The sequence below is a fragment of the Humulus lupulus genome, chromosome X, assembly GCF_963169125.1.
Source record: "Humulus lupulus chromosome X, drHumLupu1.1, whole genome shotgun sequence".
Lineage (NCBI taxonomy): Eukaryota > Viridiplantae > Streptophyta > Magnoliopsida > Rosales > Cannabaceae > Humulus > Humulus lupulus.
Window position 1 is genome coordinate 27867284 of NC_084802.1, and position 20698 is coordinate 27887981.

At 37.0% G+C, this 20698-nt stretch overlaps 2 protein-coding genes across 2 annotated transcripts; both read right to left on the reverse strand.

Annotated features, from left to right (window-relative positions):
- Positions 1 to 4214: 4214 nt before the first annotated feature.
- On the reverse strand, positions 4215 to 5450 carry LOC133803381 (protein OXIDATIVE STRESS 3-like). Its single transcript, XM_062241407.1, has 2 exons — positions 4588 to 5450; positions 4215 to 4504 (listed from the first exon to the last, which is right to left on the reverse strand). Exons 1-2 carry the CDS (start codon positions 4872 to 4874, stop codon positions 4315 to 4317), a joined length of 477 nt encoding a protein of 158 aa, XP_062097391.1. The 5' UTR covers positions 4875 to 5450; the 3' UTR covers positions 4215 to 4314.
- Positions 5451 to 5613: 163 nt separating this feature from the next.
- Positions 5614 to 7945, reverse strand: LOC133803382 (early nodulin-93-like). The gene is made up of 4 exons (XM_062241408.1): positions 7563 to 7945; positions 6955 to 7016; positions 6136 to 6211; positions 5614 to 5936 (listed from the first exon to the last, which is right to left on the reverse strand). The coding sequence occupies exons 1-4, from the start codon at positions 7681 to 7683 to the stop codon at positions 5839 to 5841; spliced, it is 357 nt and encodes a 118-aa protein (XP_062097392.1). The 5' UTR covers positions 7684 to 7945; the 3' UTR covers positions 5614 to 5838.
- Positions 7946 to 20698: the final 12753 nt, after the last annotated feature.

A 20698-nucleotide genomic window follows, 5' to 3' on the forward strand; every position in this document is an offset into this window, starting at 1 on the left:
CCGAGCTGGAAGAACCTAAGACGATTATTTCCCGAACAGGCGCAAGTTCTGGGTCCGGTTCTGACTCGGGGCTAGACTCTTCTACATACTGCCTAAGCCCCAGAGCATAGATGCCCCTCTGGAGTGATGGCCATGTGCGTAAGTTGGTCCCATACTCCTAAAAAATGATCGACCTAAAAGCTAGGGTGTTATCTACTACTACGGTACCCCTAGGCCGGCTCTCTTGGTGATCCAGCATGAGCCGGTCAACACAATGGAGTAGGAGTGTGTTCAGGTCCGGGTCCCTTCGGTGACGATGGACGATCTGCCTAGGATTGAACCTAACCAGCCGGGGGTCTGCAGTGGTCCTATCTACATTCTTAAGCAAGAAAGGGTTACCTTGGCCGGAAGGACCCGCGGCTGCTCCGGATTGGATCCTCTCCTCGTCCATCCCCTAGGCGACCTCCAAGGTCCTCTTTCTATTCCTCACGAGCGGAACTTCAGCCGTCTCATCCTCCTCGTCTTCCTCTGCCGCGACCTCCTCAACGATGATAGGTCTGTTATCGCGGGCTGGGGGCGGCCCCCGGGGCCTCTTCAGGTTCAGAGTCTGATTTGGGAAAATCAGTTTGCAGAACACCATCGTCTCGTCCGTCACGAGCACGCGATAGTCCTTTTCACTGGGGGGCAAGCCCGCCAGTGTTTCATATTGACCCCCGAGGGTCACAGACTTTTCGGTCCTCGCGTAGATGGCTGCAAGATTGGCTGGAATCAGAGTGGAATACGGGAGGAGCTAAAATAAAATAACACTTAAAAGGCGAGCTAAGATCAGGGTTCACTTACGAGGACGGTTGAAGTAGTGGTGCTCGCAGTTCCGGAACCCAGTTGACATGAAGAACTGGTCTTTGAAGTCATTTGGATGGCTTGGCAGCTCGATGACCGCCGCCGTATTAGGAAAACGGGTTAAATAGTAGAACCCGTCGCCTCGCCCCCGCTGGTTCGGGCTGGCTTTTAGGCAAAAGAAGTATAAAATATCTGCAGGAGTGGGGACCTCCCACTCCTGCTTCTTGAATAAGTACCTCAACCCTGCCAGCAGACGGTAGGAGTTGGAGGTGGAACCACGCGGTTCAGTGAACACGCGCGTATACTCCCAACAGATCCCAGATTACTCGGAATTCGCGTGTCAGGGGGTTCAGAGTAAAATTTGCCTTGGGAGGAAAGTTTCAGTTGGCAGGAATTGCAAAACCGCCCATGAGGCGTGTTCCCTAAGCTACCCGGTTTTGCACCCAAAATTTCCCAAAACTTCTACCCATAAATTGTCCCAGAAAAAGCATCCTGAAACCCATAATCTAAGGCGATTTCCTACAACAATTATGTCCTAACCTAAAAAGGGCTGTCACCCTCCATATCCACGCAACCCAGAAAACCCTTGCATGCGGCTACAGTAATTTTTTTTACCTAAGCTACAGTAGCATGTTTTCAAAGTGAACGGGGTCAGGAAACTTACAGTGTATGGCTGGAAGGTTGACGAGAGTGCTGCGTTGGTAGGAGCTTCGTCGGTGAAATAGCTTCCAAAGCTTCGGAGAAACTCGTGCGCCTAAGCTTCTTGAACAATGAAAATGGCAGCAGCGGAGTCGAGGGTTTCGTTCTTCTGAAAGTTAGAAAGGGAAGAAGAAAAGAGATTTGAGAAATTTTGAATGAAGGGGTGGCCCGTGCGTAGGGTGGCCACCCCCTTTTTATATACATGAAGAATCACGTGTAGAAGGCTCTTGGATGACCCTAGTGAGGGATCCGAGGCCTTCCACTCGAAATACGAAACGACGGCTGAGCATAGACTAGGCCATTAAATGCGGTTCTCGTAAAACATACCATCACCACCACACGACGTTCCACGTATCAGACGCCTGCACAAAAAGTGGAATGTGAAGGGTTGTGGGTAAGTCTAAAAGCCCCTACTGTGGTCTTCTATATATGACGTCATATACCACGAGCAGGAGCTTGGGGGGCATATGTACGCCCTGGTTTTCCCACGGGCTGATTAGCAGGTCGAGCCTCGGACTAATCATGGTTAGTCCGTAAATTTCCCCAGGCCGGAGCTCCTGTTTTCGAGGTCGTACTCTATTAGCTCGAGGTATCCTCAAGGACTCGCCAAGGTTGCCCAAGACTGGGGGAAGGATTCTGAAGGCCGAAGGTCGGGTCAGGGGAGCAGCTAGTGGTACGCGCTGCTCATGGATCTCTGACCCTTTGTAAAGTCAACACACGCAAGATAAACGTGCCTATATCTGACATCATGTGTCCGATATCTCCCTGACTTCTCGGACATGCAGCAGGAACGTGCGTATTCAGACACCCACGGCTGGGTTGGGCCGTGCGGCCCATTATCTCCTTATCTATCGATTTGACCATACTTATGTGTCAGGTTTATGAATTAATCATGAATGTCACAGAGTTGATATGACAAATAAGAAGGTCACGGGATGACCTCCTTACCAACTTCCAGATGCCTTCTCCTATAAATATGGAGACCCTGGGAGTTGATAAGGGTTGGAAAAAATAGTCTCTGGAGAGATATATACTTTGTAACCAAATACCCAGAATAGATCAATAATATTGACTAGTGGAGTAGAAGGATTTTAACCTTTGAACCACTTAAAAACGTGTCTTGAGTCACCAAGTTCATCCTCTAAGATTTCATATCTGTGACGGTTCTACTTTCAACACTAATCCCTTTCTCTTCTTCTCTTAATTACCTGTTGGCGAAGAACCGCGTCAACAACTTTCGTTTCGCATCAAAACCTATGTTCATTCATTTAGAGCATTCCTAATATTCACTTTTCAGATTTCACATTAGGATCATGAATCATGCTTAAGGTGATCAATCTCAAGCATACATTAAGCACAAAAATGAACAAATCTCATAAACAAGCAAGAAGAAATAATCAAATAGCATTAACCATGGGATGATCTTAGTCAATATCCATCAAATCCCTAATAGGAGTTTAGCTCATAATCTCAATATTCATATCCATAATCAAACTGAACATAAACAATAACATAGGAAATCAAAGAAAAAGAGAATGAAACTAGATGGGGAATTGTCAGAGATCGCCCATGCTTGCTCCAAAATCCGTCTTCTCTTGTCTTTTCTCTCTTTTTGTCTGTCTCTACTGTCAAAAATCGCGATCCCCTTTTCAGAATGAAGAGCTCATTCTATATCTTCCCAAAATGACGAAATTGCCCTTAAAAATTCTGAGGTGTACGGACGCTAGCGCCGCGGCCCTACTCGGCAAATGCTAAATCTCGAGTTTCTAGAAAGGGGCTCGCCGCGGCTCTAATACGCAAGAGCGTCGCGGCGCCAATTCTTGCGCCGCAGCCCTAATTGAAATTTCAGCACAATCCACTCCAAATGCTTGATTTCTATACAATCCACTCCAAATGCCCAAAACATAAGCTTAACCTGAAATCAAGTAAAAACAAGCATAATTCCGCTCAGAAAACATAAGAACTATTAAAAAGACACTGATAAAGACACTTAAAAATATAGGCTAAAATTAGCCTAACAGTGCCCTACATAAATAGATGTGAGGATTTATAAGATCATGAATTATTTCCTACTTCTACTTCTACATAGATAGCTCTCATCACTTCTATATAAACGGAATGGAATGCCCCCCAAAGGGCATTAAGGTCATTATATTCTTCTTATTTTGAACTCTCTCAAAACTTTATTTCTCTGCTACTTACTTACCTTTGGTCAAACCATGACAAAAGATTATGCAAGGTTTTTCTTATTCTTAATTACCGACTTGATCTTAAGTGATTTTTGGGTCAGTCCTTGGAGTTAAATATTTTCACGTTCTATTTGTTTTGTTGTGTGTAGGTTGTTAGTGTCCATGTTTGTCTTATCAATTGTAGATATTCCAGTGTCTACAAGTATTAGTATTATTATTATTATTATTTCAATTGATTAAAAATTTAAGAAGAATAAAAGAAACAAAATTATTATTATTATTTAAATTTTAAATTTGGAATTGATAAAAATAATTTATATAATTTTATTTTAGATTTTATAATTTATTATTTTTATTATGTAATTAAAATAGAAATATTTTGGTAATATTCAAAATAAATTTGATTAAAAATGTGTTTTAATTATATTTTTAATACTAAATTATCAAACTAACTAAATGAAAAATTATAAACTAGTAATCAGGACTATAATAATAATAAAGAGCATATTGAAATGAAATTTAAATATTTTTGTAATATTTAGTAAAGATAGAATCAATGTGTTGCTTGCTTAACTCAGTCAATTGCGTGAAAAATCTATACAGTGGACTAAGAGGCAGATGTCCTCGTATTTTTCTTTGATATAATGATAGTTTTTGGGGACTGTAAATAGGTTCTACTTCTATGCCCTCTCTTCACAAAAGGGATTTGTTTCTTGGCCAAATCTTGTGCACATTTCACGTCTGAAAGTGATGAGAATGTTTTGGCCTTCCCTTCATAGTACCTCGAAAGCCCTTTTCTGCCATCCAAATATGAAGAAGAATTAATTAGAAATATCTTAAAGAGTACTAAGTTGTCAAAAGATATAACAAAAATTCTCACCTTGTAGAAAGTTGGGATTTTGTTGTTGAATCTGAAAATTCATGCAGAAGACGAGTTTGTGGTGATAAGTTTGATGAGGCATCATCGTCATTATCAAGTAGGTCTGATGAAGAAACTGACCCAATAGAGCTAGTTGATTCTTCAAACCTGAATTTTACGGTTTTGGACTGAGAATTGGCACAGAAATCTTCTTTGAGATTCCAGTAGTAATCGATATCGTTGATATCATCAGCTGAATTGACATCTTCAATTGGATTTTTACTTATTTTTTGCACATTCTGAGACATTGCAATGCACAAAATTATTGAAGAAAAAAATGAAGCAACTTGGTGTTTCTTTTTCTAAGTTTCCTTATCCGACCCATATATATATGCATTTATACATAAATGATTCAAAGAGAGATTAAAATGTCTTATTTTATGTTTTCCTTAGTTGATTTATGGCATTCTCGTTGAGTATCTTATTCATTCTCACCATTGAGATAGTTGTATCCAATGAGAGGCTTGGAGTAAGCTAAGAAGCCCTTTGACATTAAGTGTCCCTAACTTTTGTGTCGTCATTTGGGGAATAAACAAAGATGCAAAGAGAAAGAAAATTGGACAGTTTGGCACAAGTTAAAAATGGGTCCTCAGAATTTATGCAAAGTTGGGAGTTAATGAAAACATTACATGGGCTTTTAGTCGAGGGCACTATGTACAATGTTATTAATATCGTCACGTTCTGACTTTATTGTAAAGCATTACAAATATATTCTAACCTTTTCAATTTTCCCATAAACTTTAAGATTGTTGTCACTAATGACATTTTAAATATTAAGAAGTCAACTGCCAAAGATATTGATTCCTTTTTCTGCCTGTAATAATGTATTATACCATAATAGAAAATGTTTATCAACAAGAAAAGAAGATTATAGATTTGAACGAGTGCACATTTCACTCACTTTTGTCTAGCCATTTGCAATTTTGCACACACTTTCAACTTCGGATAGATTTTGTTCAGGAACTCCTCATTTAAGGAACACAAATAAGAGCACAAAAGTAATATTCTACTGAAATGCACAAGCAAAAGCATTGTGTTAAAATTGACATGCAGTTAAATTAGGAAAACAAATGGAGAAAGGGTGGTATATTAATACATACAACAGGCGCAGGTTTGAATCAGTATAAGCAGCGCCATCAAGTGCCACAAGGAAGCACTGTGTTGTATGCAAATTATTTTTGGCTTACAGACTTCGGACAGAGTTGCCTCATATCAGTCTTGGCGTCTCAAGGCTTGTTCGAACTGAGCATTTCTTCTTGCACACTCTAAGATGGTTTTATCAGCAGTGATGAAGTATGATGCAATTGAAGCTGCACAATAAATGAAAGCTACAAGTTAATTTTAAGCTTGACAAATATTTGAACAGAACAATACATTGGCACAACATGAAAAATCCACCACAACGAATAACTCTTGGAATGGGACGCAAATGTTAAACTTAAATCTCATCCCAGTATCTTATGTTTACCAAGTATTGAGCATAAAGAAGTAAGTGATGAGCATACATACCAGCAGAAATAATTAGCGCTTGAGCTGTATAGTTAAGGTTTGCCTTTGCCCAAGGAACTGTTCGAACAGCGATCAACTAAGAAGATGAGCCAACACAAATCATCAAATTATAAACAAATAACTGCATTTAAGATTCAACCAAAACATAGAAGACTGTGTATGAAGACAACAGTCACCAAAGAATATGAGATTACAAAGGACGCCATTAATTGATTTTGAAACAGGATGCTCTACTAGATTCTTTTTTGTGAACTATTAACTGGTTAACATCTACACGCATGGCTGAAAGATCCAAAGGTGAAGGACCACTAATGACTCTTGATTCTGATATGGACACTAGAAATCAAATTATATGAGAAAGCCAAAACTTTTTTTCAGTTCATTTTCACTATAAAGTTGCTTAGTAAAGTATCTAATACTTGTCATAGGCCTCTTTTGCTGGTTCATCATTTTTTCAGTAAAGTACATTAAGTGTCTTACTGGAGTGTGCACAATTATAATGAAGGGAAAGAACTGGACGAACTTGTAAAAGGTAACGGTGCCAAAAGAAGGAAAAGAGGTTGGAATCAGTTTCACTTCTATTCAAGGGATATATAATACTTGTCATAAGAAAGTTAAGCGAATCCTTTCAAGAAATCACATCTCCTCTTCAAATGGCATAAGAGTTGAGAATATTGGGAGAAGTAGGGTTCCCAAAAATAAGCAACGCAATGGACCAAATACTCTGATGAGATTCCTTATACCCCAGTCCTTGATAAACTAATAACAAACAAAAAGGAAATTGTAATAAAGATCCACTTGAGAAAAACTAAAACATACAGTGGGAACAGCACTGACAACACAAGCAATGGAAGCTGCCTTAAATCCAGCACGCACACCTTCTGCGAAATCATGTAAACAATAATAAATCAGAAATGATGGTACTCTAATCAAATTGTAGACCAACAAATTTGCTTTTGTCTCTGATTGGTTGGTTGCTAAGAAAATGCCAATGAAATGGGCATAAGAAGCAATAGATTCAAGTGTAACTACGTAAGTAGAACTGCCACAAAGTATGTGCAAATTGCAACAGTACAGTGGAGACCGGAGAGGTTAAGAGAGTAAAATCAATTGGGTATATTTCAGAAATTACATAGAGATTTTAAAAGCAAGCTTAATTCTTTATTCTCATCCAAACCCAAAAAACTAAGAAGTGAATTAACCAACCAACCAAACAGAATAAGACATTATATATGGATACATATAGTTTCAATCAAAGTCATTCGAATTGAGGAGTTTTACTAAACAATTCAATGATCAAAATCAAATACCATTTTGGATTCCAATCCTATTTTCTTTCTTCAATCAAAACAAATCCAAAAAAGAATGAATCGTAATCAAGAAAAGAAAAACAAAAGAAAACACAGATGAATATGATGAGATCGAACCTTGAGTGCAATGCTTGGCGTTGAAGACCTTACGTTCTTCAGCTGGCGAAGCAATGAGTAAGACAGGTTCTCTCTGACTGCGTTTAGCCCAAAAATCCCTCATTTCCGACGGAATTCCCATTTCTCAAAACTCAAATTTTTCTTTTTTTATAATTTACTTTTGATTATGACGATCATAAAGACAGACAGACAGGAGAGGAGAGAAGAAGAAGAATCGAATTATAATTTTATTCAAAAAATAAATAAAAATAAAGAAAATGGTAGGAAAGGAGGGGTTGTTTGTGTGAAGAAGAAATGAATCTACTAACCACGCAGATTCAGGTGTTCAGCACCTGGTTTACAAAACTGAAAGCCGCCTCTCCACTCTGGCTGGCGGCCACTTTAGGTCCCTATGTATAAATTAAGATTTTTTATTTTTTAAAGGTTTATATTATTTTGCTTACTGTATTTTCACATATTAATTGTTTACACCATATATTTTTAAGTCCTTATATTTTATTAAATAATTTAAATATATCTTAAACTCAATTTTAGTAAACAAAAAATTTAATATAACAATATAATTGTTAGATAGAATAATTGTGTTTTTGTTCTAAGTTTTTAATTTAGTAAATTATTTGCGATGTTAGTTTAAATTTGTTTTGATCAAAATTAAGTTCAATAATTTATTTGAACTATTTTATAAAATATATGATTTAAAAAATAATTTTTTAAAATATATGATTCTAACAGCTAAAAAGAAAAAATATTAAGTTTTATAAATGGTAATATTATAATTTTAATGTTTAATCTTATTAATTGATTGTAGTATAATCTTACCGTCAATGAACAAATATATCTCATAAAATGTTATAATTGTAAATTTCTATAAATTTGAAGTTAATTTTAATTAATTAAATTTAATGACTTAATTGTTAAAAAAATAATTCAAGATTATTTTACCAATGCCAAAAATTTCAAATTACAATGAGAGACAATAGCCCTGTAGATAATAGTAGTATTTACAGGCATACAAATATTCCATTTGTTATATTCTTGTATCTAAATCAATTTTAACAGAAAATACTAAATATTGCCACATCATGGAAAGTTCTCAAAAATCATTATCACCAAACTCCAAGCTTCACTTCCAGCAAAGATCAAGTGGAGTAGCTTCTCCACATTATAATTCAAAATATATCACAAACCTATTTATAAATAATAATCTCCACATATAAAAAAAGACACTATAGTAATATGTAAAAAAATTGTTAATTTTTTCTTTGGGTTGTTCCCTTGTGCGAGATTTAGTAGTAAATATTTAGTTGTTTTTCATTTCTAACTATCTTGATAGTTTGGATTTTGTTAACAATCATAATTTTAGCTTGTATGTTGTTCCTATGCTGGTTTTATTGGTCTTTGTTGTTGGATAAATTTACCATATTAACTTACCAAAGTTATTGTACTAGACTTGATCATTTATTTTTATTAAATAAAATTAAGAATTTTACTTTAAAAAATAAAAATGTAAAAAAATATAAAATAGAGCATCCATTAGAGTTTATTTTTATTTTTCTTCTTTATATTTTGGAGTTCTATTTACATCATCCATTGAAATTTATTTATTTTTTAAATTAAACATCTTTTTTGAGGTATTTGTTTTATTAATGGTAATTATATATGTATAAATACATCAATTCTATAAATAAGAATATCACATGTATAAAATGGATATTATAAGTCTAATACTAATTGCAAACTATAATAAAATACACAATAATATTATAAACAAAGTCAAAATAAAATCAAACACTCATACAAAGACAATAGAATACTATAAAATAAATATTTAGTAATAAAAAAATAATTATATATAAAAATAGAAAATGTAAATACATATGGTGGAGTTAGTATGGTTTGAGAAATATTAAATGAAGTGGATATTATGATCACTCTTATCGAGAAATATTGGTAAGCCAGCGAACACAGTACATTAGAACCTATCATATATGATGTTAGTGACAATCACTGAAACCTCAAACCATCTTGTGATTACTGAATGTAATCATATCAAATATGACCAGTTTATGTTCGAGGTATTCAAAGAGCTCCAAATTAGCACATAGCTCTATAACAAAGCGGAGATTAAATGGGCAAAAAATTAACATATTTCCTTACTCAACAAAAAGCAAGGAAACTTATTGACAATCACAATCCAAATCTCAAAGACATGATGGGGATAGTCTATTTTGGAGGTGAACCAATTTCAGATTCTTGTTGCTCTTGCACACTACTCTGCAAATGCACCCTCAAGATGAAGCTGTTTGTGGGCCTGTCTTGCCATGGTTTTCATTTAGTATTTTCTTTTGTTCCTAATTGCTTAGTTCTAATGCTTTAAAACTTGAAAACGAAGTGTCTACTTCTATGTTACCAAGCATTTTAGTGGTCTTGTATGCTCCTGTCAACAAGAATGTTCATTACATCAACATGGTCTTCTACATTCTCTATTGACCTAAGAACATGAAACTGAAACGTAACATGAATAATAGACAGTTTTGTGCTAAACAATGAGAATTTGGATAGACCCTTTTCTCCTTCGGTACTAGTCTAGATTAAGTCTAGCATTTGGTATGGAACCCCACCTCATTGAAAAAATCAAGCATATCAACATATAAAGGAATGAGGTCAATGCTGTGTCAGCATTAAGTGCCAAATCAGAGCAGAGTCACCTCTGCCATAATCGAATTCTGTTGTGGTGTGGTCCTCACTCAAATATTTGATCATGATTGTAACAGAAAGTTTTGTTATCATTATTATTCCCTTTTCTGTTATGGACCACTAACACGTGTATTGACCACATTGCACACTATTGTATTATATTTTTGTATAAATGGAACAGTCACTCTTAGACTCAGATTGAGCTGAGATCATTCATTTTTCATTCTCCCTATTTTTACAAATCTTATCTTGGTATCAGACGCCATTCAAGGCCACTACCACCATGTCCTCCGACCACAGCCAAACCCCAGCTGCAGGGGGGCTTACTGGAACCTCCTCTCCTCCAGCTGACACTGTCGCTCCAGTTGCAGCAGCTGGATCTTCAGCTTAGGGACTCAACACCCTTTCTAGCCCAACGACTGCCACTCCTTTTGGTGGTACGCTTAGCCAGCCCTTTGTGCTAAAGCTGGATCGTAACAATTTTAGCTTATGGAAAACGATGGTCTCGACCATCATCCGTGGTCACTATTTGGATGGATACATCAATGGGACAAGGACAACTCCACCTGAATTTCTTTCTACAGGTTCACCGAGTGATGATGGAACCTCAGATGCTGGTCTACAAGTAAACCTAGCTTATGAACAATGGATCGTCCACGATCAGCTCCTTATGGGATGGCTCTACGATTCGATGACGGAGGCTACTGAGGTTATGGGTTGTCAAACAGCTGCAAACTTGTGGCGTGCTCTTAAAAACCTCTATGGCGCACACTCGAAGGCTCGAATGGATGAAGCACGCACAAAACTCCAGACCACACGGAAAGGAAATCTCAGTATGCCTGAGTATCTTTGGCAAATGCGAATTTGGGAAAACATTCTGGCCCTCGCAGGTAACCCCTATCCTGAATCTCATATGGTCACTAATGTTCTCAATGGTCTGGATTCAGAATACTTGTCTATTATCGTGCAACTTGAGGCTTGGATATCCCTCACTTGGCAAGAACTTCAAGACACTCTTCTTCGTTTTGACAGCTGACTCGATCGACTTAGTAGTCTCAGCTCCTCTAGCAAGATCCTCAAAGACCTTGGGTCTCCCTCAGCTAATCTTGCCAACAAAACTGGGCCTACTCCTCTGCACAAGAAACACACATCAAACCCCACAGGAGGTCGTGGTGGGACTCCTTTCAGAGGTGGCTCGCCTCGATCTTGCAGCAGAGGTGGTAGAGGTTCCGGACCCAAACCCACTTGTCAAGTGTGTGGGAAATATGGGCATTCGGCTGCTGTGTGCTACAATAGATTTGACGAGGCTTACATGGGTTCCGATCCAAACTTATCTCAACCATCACGCAAAGCCTCTCACTCTGCCTTTGTTGCTTCTCCTGAGACAGTGGACAACGATATTTGGTATGCCGATAGCACAGCAAGTCACCACCTCACGTCTAGTGCCACTAACTTGACTCAATCGACTGAATATGGTGGTAGGGATAAGCTAATGGTAGGAGATGGTAATGCTATACCCATCACTCATGTTGGAACTAGTTGTTTACAAGCACATTCCAACCAATCACTTGCTCTTAAAAATCTCTTATGTGTTCCTAAAATTGTTAAGAATCTCATTAGTGTTTCCAAACTTACAGCTGATAATCCCATACTAATTGAGTTTCATGCCAATTGTTGTTTTGTGAAGGACAAGGTCACAAGGAAGGTGCTACTTCAAGGAACACTTGGAGATGGGTTGTGTGACAGTCAGAATCCCGTGATCCGTAAGGGGAAAGACCGGGTAAGCTGTGCAATCCCACACTGCCTGGGGAAGGTCAAGTGTAATGATTCTAAGACTGTATAGGTATGGGACTACACAGTTGAAGAGGGCTTAAATGGATTGATGAGTACTACCTATATCAGGAAGGTGCATCTTCTTTTCGGTAGCCCATCACTTGAGAACTCCATGGTTAAGTGTGCTTGGCCTGGAGTAATCTAGGGATGGGTGACCTCTTGGGAAGTTTTCCCAGGAAGTGTGCGAGTGAGGACAAAGCACGCTGGAAAGACTTGTCTTAGTTTGTAGGGTCAGTCGTCATTCCAGAAAGCAGCCATCGTGACGTGAGGTGTCACAGGTTGTATCAACTAGACACTCCAGCCACTTCTACAATTTTGGATCCCAGCCACCAAAGTCACGACAATAGAGTCTCTTTTCTGTCCAAGTCCAATGTAACTCAGTCCCTAAGTGAGAGTCGTTTAGCTTCCAAAAATGATGTTTGACATAGACGTTTAGGCCATCAGTCCCTTAGAGTCTTGAAGCAAGTCTTAGCTTCCTTAAATGTAAAGATTTTAATCAATGAAAATAATTTTTTCTGTGATGCTTGTCAATATGGTAAATCACACTCTCTACCTTACAAACTTTCCATAAGCAAAGCTAAAAATGTTCTCGACCTTATTCACACTGATCTTTGGGGTCCATCCCCCATCATGTCCAACACAAATTATCGCTTCTATATCCACTTTGTTGATGATTACAACTGCTACACTTGGTTGTATCCTCTGAAATCCAAGTCCGAAGCTATTACTGCTTTTCAACAGTTCAAAATCTTTGTTGAAACACAATTTGAGCGAAAAATCAAAGTTATTAGGTCTGATTGGGGAGGGGAATACCAGGCTTTTGCAAAAATTGTTGAGGAAAATGGTATCTTATTTCAACACTCATGTCCACACACATCTGCTCAAAATGATAGAGCTGAGCGTAAGCATCGCCATATCGTTGAAATGGGGCTTACTCTTTTAGCATAATCCTCAATGCCTCTCAAGTATTGGGTGGACGCTTTCCAAACCTCAGTTTATCTCATCAATCGTCTTCTCACACCTGTGCTACACCACAAGTCTCCCTTTGAACTCCTTTTCCACCAACAACCTGATTACAACTCTCTTCGAGTGTTTGGGGCTGCTTGTTTTCCTTACTTAAGATCATATCAGGAGCACAAGTTTAGTTTCAGGTCTCTTAAGTGTGTCAACCTTGGTTATAGTGATCATTTCAAAGGATACAAGTGCCTTAGTTCCACTGGACGTGTGTACATCTCACGCAATGTTACCTTTAATGAACATGATTTCCCCTTTAGCTATGGTTTCCTCAACACATTTCAGCCAGAAAAAATGGCACCCGTGCCCACTACAGCTCAGTTTCCTTTTTCGCCTCCTTTGTCTTCGCCCCAAGTGATCCAAGAGGTTGCACCCTCCATGCCATACCCTCCTTCATCAAGTAACATTCAGGTACACTCTTTATCCCACTTTGATTCGGCATCTTCCTCACCCACTCACTGTTCGTCTAGTTCTTCCCATGCCCTTTCAGATTCCCCTGTGCACATTCTGGCTTCGCCTCCTACTGCAATCAATTCACCTTCTGTTATTCAGCCAAGTCATTCCATGACTACACGCTCCAAGGCAGGCATTTTAAAACCCAAAGTCTACTTGGGACAAGCTCAATGGACTTCTGCTAGTGAGGAGCCTACATGTGTTGAAGATGCCCTCCAAAGTGAGGGGTGGAAGCAAGCAATGCAAGCTGAATTTGATGCCTTCCAAGCTAACAAAACATGGACCTTGGTTCCTTATTCTTCTCACTATAACTTGGTCGACAACAAATGGGTGTTCAAGGTCAAAACAAATTAAGACGGTTCGTTTCAGCGACTCAAAGCTCGCCTAGTCGCTAAGGGATTTCATCAGCGGCCAGGGATTGATTTCAGTGAAACTTTTAGCCCTGTGATCAAAGTCTCCACAGTTTTCATAGTGCTCACCATAACTGTCTCAAGAAATTGGCATATATGCCAGCTAGACATAAATAATGCCTTTCTGAATGGTTACTTGGATGAAGATGTGTACATGTCCCAACCACAAGGTTTTGAAGACCCAACCAAGCCTCATCATGTCTGCAAACTCCACAAGTCTTTATATGGCTCGTGGCAAGCTCTTCGGGCATGGTTTGAGCGACTGAAGCATACACTTTTGAGGTGGAATTTCAAAAACTCTAAATATGATAACTTGTTGTTCTTCTAAAATGACGGTATAACAATCATACTTGTGCTAATCTACGTAGACGATATTGTTATTACTGGCTACAAGGCAGGGAAGCTCACAGATTTTATCACAGTCCTCAACAAGAAATTTACACTAAAAGATTTAGGCTCCTTACATTTCTTCCTCGGCATAGAAGTGTTTCGAGATGACATATGAGTTTATTTGACTCAGTCTAAATATATTGAAGAGCTGCTCCACAGACACAAAATGAAGAACTTAAAGCCGAGTCCCACACCTATAGTTGCTGGCCGACCAATGTCCTTGACTGATGGAGAACAACTGGCTGATATGAAGGCTTACAGAAGTGTCATTGGTGCCTTGCAATATCTCTGCCATGCGTGTCTTGATATCGCCTATGCAGTAAATAAATTGAGCCGATTCCTTAAAGCACCTACTACAATCCATTGGAGTGGAGCAAAGAGAGTTTGGAGATATCTCAAAGGCACCATCAATCATGGTTTGCATCTTGGCTGCAGTGACAGATTGTCCATCATGGGATACTCGGATGCAGATTGGGCTTGCTGCCCGGATGACAGGAAATCAGTAGCTGGGTATTGTGTCTATCTTGGAGAAACACTTGTGTCACGGTCATCAAAGAAGCAAGTTGTAGTGTCACGATCCAGCACTGAATCGGAATATAGAGCCTTATCACATGTTGTAGCTGAGATTACATGGATTGAATCACTACTGAGTGAGTTAAAGTTTCCTCTCCCTGCAAAGTCTATCACTTGGTGTGATAATGTGAGTGCAAGTGCCCTTGCTGCAAATCCAGTTTACCATGCAAGAACAAAACACATCAAGATTGACATACATTATGTGCGAGACAAAGTTTTAAGGAATGAACTTGAGGTGAGGCATGTACCATCTTCAGATCAAGTAGCAGATTGCCTCACAAAGGGACTGTCACCAGCTAGATTTCAGATGATGATTGGCAAACTTGGAGTGAAAGACTCACCCCGTCGTTTGAGGGGTGGTATAAAGGAATGAGGTCAATGATGTGTCAGCATTGAGTGCCAAATCAGAGCAGAGACACCTTTGCCATAACCGAATTTTGTTGTGGTCCTCACTCAAATATTTGATCATGATTGTAACAGAAAGTTTTGTTATCATTGTTATTCCCTTTTTTGTTATGGACCACTAACACGTGTATTGACCACATTGCACACTACTGTATTATATTTTTGTATAAATGGAACAGTCACTCTCAGACTTAGATTGAGCTGAGATTATTCATTTTTCATTCTCCCTATTTTTACAAACCTTATCAACATAGTATGGCTTGGACACCGCATCATTTGCTACAATCATACCAACCTTGGGAGCTTTACAATAGCAAGGCTGATAAGTACCGAATTTGTCTATTTTTAATTCATTATTCTTCTATTATTATGCACTTGATTATTTATTTATATATGTTGAATTATTTTATTTTATGTTTTTAGGATTTTCAAGACATTTGGGTGAAAGTGGATGAATTTGGGATGTTTTACAAGCAATGGTTAAGCTCGGAATTACAAGTCTAAAACTACCTACTTGATTTTTATAATTTTCAAATACTTTTTTGGAAAAATAATTAGAAATAGAAGTTTTAGATATTTTTCTTAGCTTTCTATAACTTTTTGAATCGTCTAATTCTGAGTTATATCGAGGAAGTTATGCTTAAAATACTTTCGGTCACTCCAGCAGAAGAAAACCGAAAAATGGGAAAACTTGCTATGGTCGCGGCCAGCAATGTCCAGGCCGCGTCCTGAGCCCAATTTTCTAGAAAATACATTTTTCTAGTGGCCGCAGCCACCAAGAATCACTGGCCGCGGTCGGCGATCGATTTTTTTCTCAAATTTCAAATGTAATTTTTGGGGGCTATAAAAGGGATTAGGGTTAACTTTTATTATAACTTTGGATTGTGATTTTTAGAGGCTAGAGCAGCAGAGGAAGAGGAAAAAACATCATCATCTATATTCTTCAATCTAGTTTTTCTTTATTCTCAAAACTCTTTTATTTTCATTGAATATTTATGTTTATGAATATGAATATGATTATGGAGTAGTTTTCTTTATAGTTAAGGGTTATTTCAAAACCTTAGACATGAGATCTTGAATGCATTGATGAATTTTATTCCTTTTATTCCCTTATATTAAATTACTTCTATTTTTCTATTTGAATGTCATGGATCTTGTAAAATCTTGTTTAGATGGCCATTAATTAATGTTTTGCATTGTTCTACTATCATCTTCGGATTTCTATTCACTTAATAGTTTAGGATTCTAAGTAAAGTAATAAATTGCAATTAAGGTATTGTGACGGGTATTTTAATTGTGATGAGAAATAGAACCTAGGTTAAATGAATTACATGCTTAATGAATTTGTTGCCTAGATTAACCTGTTTCTACAAAGTGTAATGCTTTTACTAGGTTAACTAGATTGCATGCTTAATGGGTTTATTGCTGGGTAAAAATGGTTAATTAAGAGCGCTTAGCTTTAATTAATTATATTAGGGAAACTGGGATAATTGATTGCTTAAGTGTTATATGCGGGGTTAATAGTTTAATTGGGAATAGGGAATATTCTTCGTCATTGTTGATAGATTGATTGTTGAAGGTGGAGAGTAATTCTTGACTATTTCTTTAATATTGTTATATCCTTAGTTATTCAATCGTTGATATTTATTTCATTTTATGTTTTCAGCTATTAAAACTAAAACCCCTTTTTAATTTCAGTCTAATATTATTTTGAATAATAATTTGATTATAGTCCTTGTGAGTTCGACCCTTATTTACCGCTATACTGAAGTAGCTGGTGTAAGTGAATAAAAAAATATATTTAAATTTGATACGGCATACGACATGCATCAAAGGCTGACCATAATGTCATCAAAAATCAGAAAGTATGTTTGTAGCCATTCAATGCACCAACTAAGAGCACTGCCTTCAAACATTTCCTCTTCACTAATCTTTTATCCTTCAATCCTAACATTGTAGTCTATGAATTGTATGCTTGTAGCTATATAAATTAGCTTTTTCTGGATTCTTGATTGAATTGCATAGTAATCACATATATGATTTTCCCAGTATTTCAAGGCAGCTCAATAAAGTTCTTTAAGTGTTACTGTTGCCTGCCCTATCCAATCACCATCTTAATTTGTTGTTACTTTCTTCAGGTCTGAGTATTTATCAATAAACCCATGTCTAAGCTTGGCATTATCACATATAGTTACTAAGTAGAATATGTTTGTGTTCAAGATTAGATTAATTGAAGCTTGAAATTAAAATATATAACTAAGGAGTTTAGATGCATGTAAATGGCTTTCGAAAAGGAAGTAAGTCTGTTCTTTTAATTCAGTGACATTGAAACAATTTGGACAAATGATTATATTAAATGTTAGTTAAGGTGTTTTAGTTTATGAATTTGAACATAGTGGTTTCCTGACTGTGTTGTATTGGAGTGTGTTGAACTTGAATGTGCACATTTTTCATAGGTGTTTGCGTACATTGCATTTTCTTTTTTCTCCAGTTTGTAGAGATTAATAATAATAAGCTTATGGGTTAAAAAAAAAAAAAGAAGCAAGTACAATGAACATGAGAAATTTATGTGGTTCAGCTTTAAGAAAAAGCCTGCATCCACAGGAGAATTTAGTACCAAAATCCATTATCTTTCAAGTCAATCGTACAAAGTGAATAATAAAGTCTTATAGATATGTGTACATGATTTCTCAAACACAATCCCTCTCTCAGTTTTTCTCTCAACAAATTCTTAGAAAATAATATCCTTAGTCCTTCTCAACTATAGGCTGTACTAGGCTCCAATCTTCACCAATAAACAGCTTCCAAGTGTCTTCAATGACCAAACCCAAATTGTTAACTTAGAATGAGATCAATAACAGAGAGAAAATGAATAATACTAGATGACGATTTTGAAGACATGGGAACAATCTTGCACAGTAGTAATAGTCAACAATGAAGATTTCATGTTCCATAGTGAGGCCAGATTATCGCATTTGCAAGTATCAAGAGATTGTAATGAGGACAGAATGCCAATTCTATCTATTAGGAATTGTACATCCTCGTCTTCATTTAACCCGTCGATTTTCAAGAATTTTGATTTGGACAAAGGTGAGAAGGAGGTAGAAGAAGAAGAAGAAGAGGATGTTGCTTCCATACTTTGATTCGTCATCATTAATGCATGTTGGCTTTATGCTACACTGATTCAATTCTAGATACTCGAGATTTGGAAATAATGGCATGGAAGTAAGGTTAGGGCAGCCTGAAATGCTTAGATAAGAAAGGCAAAAGAGAGAAGAAGGGTAGGCAGCAGTATCCTCCTCCTATCTCTCTCTCCGCCGCCACCCCTTCAAATTACTACAGTAAAAAATTGAGAGTTTACCGAGTGTAAGGTTTTACCCTTTTAACCCTACACCATTCAACACACTGTTAACAAAATAACAAGGCACGTTTGAACTTTCCCTTCAGAACTTTGACAAATAAAAGTTTGACACTGTTAGCTTCAAGGATTGTATTTCAGTAGTCAAAATAACAAGAGTAATAAAACCTAATGTTTCTATTATGTTCTATATGCAGAGAAATGAGAAATCTTTGATATTTCCCTAAGAACCCTAGAAAACACAAGGCATTAGATTAGAAATTGTGAGCAACAACAGAACAAAAAAGAAGAGAGAGAAAGAAGATCAAGACAGTAATTATCGAGGTTCACCACCAAGATTAGGGCTACATCCTCGTCGAGCTTGCCTCAGAGAAAAGCTCAATCCATCCACTATTTTCAAGAACAAAGTTACAAATCTCAGGTATGATTCCAAGTCCCAATCTTGACTGGTAATCTTAAAGTATTTCTCTCTCTGTTATTTTCTTTCTCACTTTCCCTCAATTAAGTTTTTCCAGAAAATTCCCATGATTCTCTTCTCTTTCTTTCTGAGGTACACTCTCCAAGAAAACCTAGCAACTCTCTCTCAGCTCTCACGCAAAAAGAAATGGTGGTCTTCTCTCTGTTCTTCGTAAGTTCTCTGCCTCTTCTAATATGTTGCCTTCTTATTTATACTGTTGGTTTGAGCTGATTTAACTGAAACAGTTAGAGTAGGCTTTGCATAAAACTGAGCTGAGTTGGAAAAATATAACTGATTCTTTTGTTTGTTTGTTGATTCTGTTTTCAAGTTAGCTCATGTTAGAAAAATATGTTTTGCTTCAATGGAAATGGTAAGATAATATTACAACTCTAGACAATATATTACAAATAAATATTGATTGATTAAAAAGTGTTACAACTCTATGACAAAAAATACATGTAAATATAAAGAAAGAGGTAGAAGATGATAGAGATAGAAAATACAACTCTAAGACAAAATATACAAATAAACTAGAAGTAGTAGAATGAAAAGATATAGATGAGATTACAACTCTAAAACAAAAGATACATGTAAAAGAGTGAATAATAGAAGAAAAGAAAAGCAATAGAATAAAAGAACAAGAATAAGAACAATGAACAAAGAACTCTCACTCACACAACCAAAGTGAAGAGTATTGGGGATCACCAACTTGAACAAGGTTTGAAACCTTTGTCCAAAAGTTTATTTCCCCCTAACTCAAGCACTAAGGAATCTCTCACAGATTATAGGAAATGCTTACTAGAATAATCAAGCCTCAAGGTGTTTCTAGCCAAGTGCTCTAGTGGATAGAAAAGTTGTGTCTTACAAGTGAGCATTAGGCTCCCATTTATAGAGTTTAGAGACACCCTTTGAATTTCAAATTCCACCAACCCCCATGGCTATTACCAATGATTAATTGGGTGTTTTATGGAATTAAAATAGATATTTGGGAGTTACTTGGTTGTTGGAATCGTTCGAAATTGGATAAAAACCAAAATTGTGTGAAGTTGTCAGCCACTAGGGCCGCGGCGCTTGTTCCAGGCGCCACGGCCCTCAGTTAAGTTTAGCAACAAATTTTTCAGTTTTTTTTCAAAACGTTCCAATTTATTCCCACTTGATTTTGTAACTTCCATACACAATATGGGAGTTAAAATCACATCTTTATTAGCCATTTCTCATATGGCTTTAAGAAATTCATCTCAATATTGTGTAACAACAAATCTACACAATAATGGGTGATATTTAGGAATTACAAATTTGTGATGAATTTATAACACCAAATATGTTACATGTTTGGATATTTCACATATATCCAAATAATGTAACTCTCTATTATATGTTACAATATGTGACACTCTATGTCACATTTATTTAATCTAAAACATTATATTATAAAATAATATAACAGCTCATGTGGGGATTTATCTATCAATTTCCACCTATATCCCCATATGAGCTAGCTTTGTAGTGAATGTTCTTTGAGGGTCTTAGCTCGATAGATCCTAGG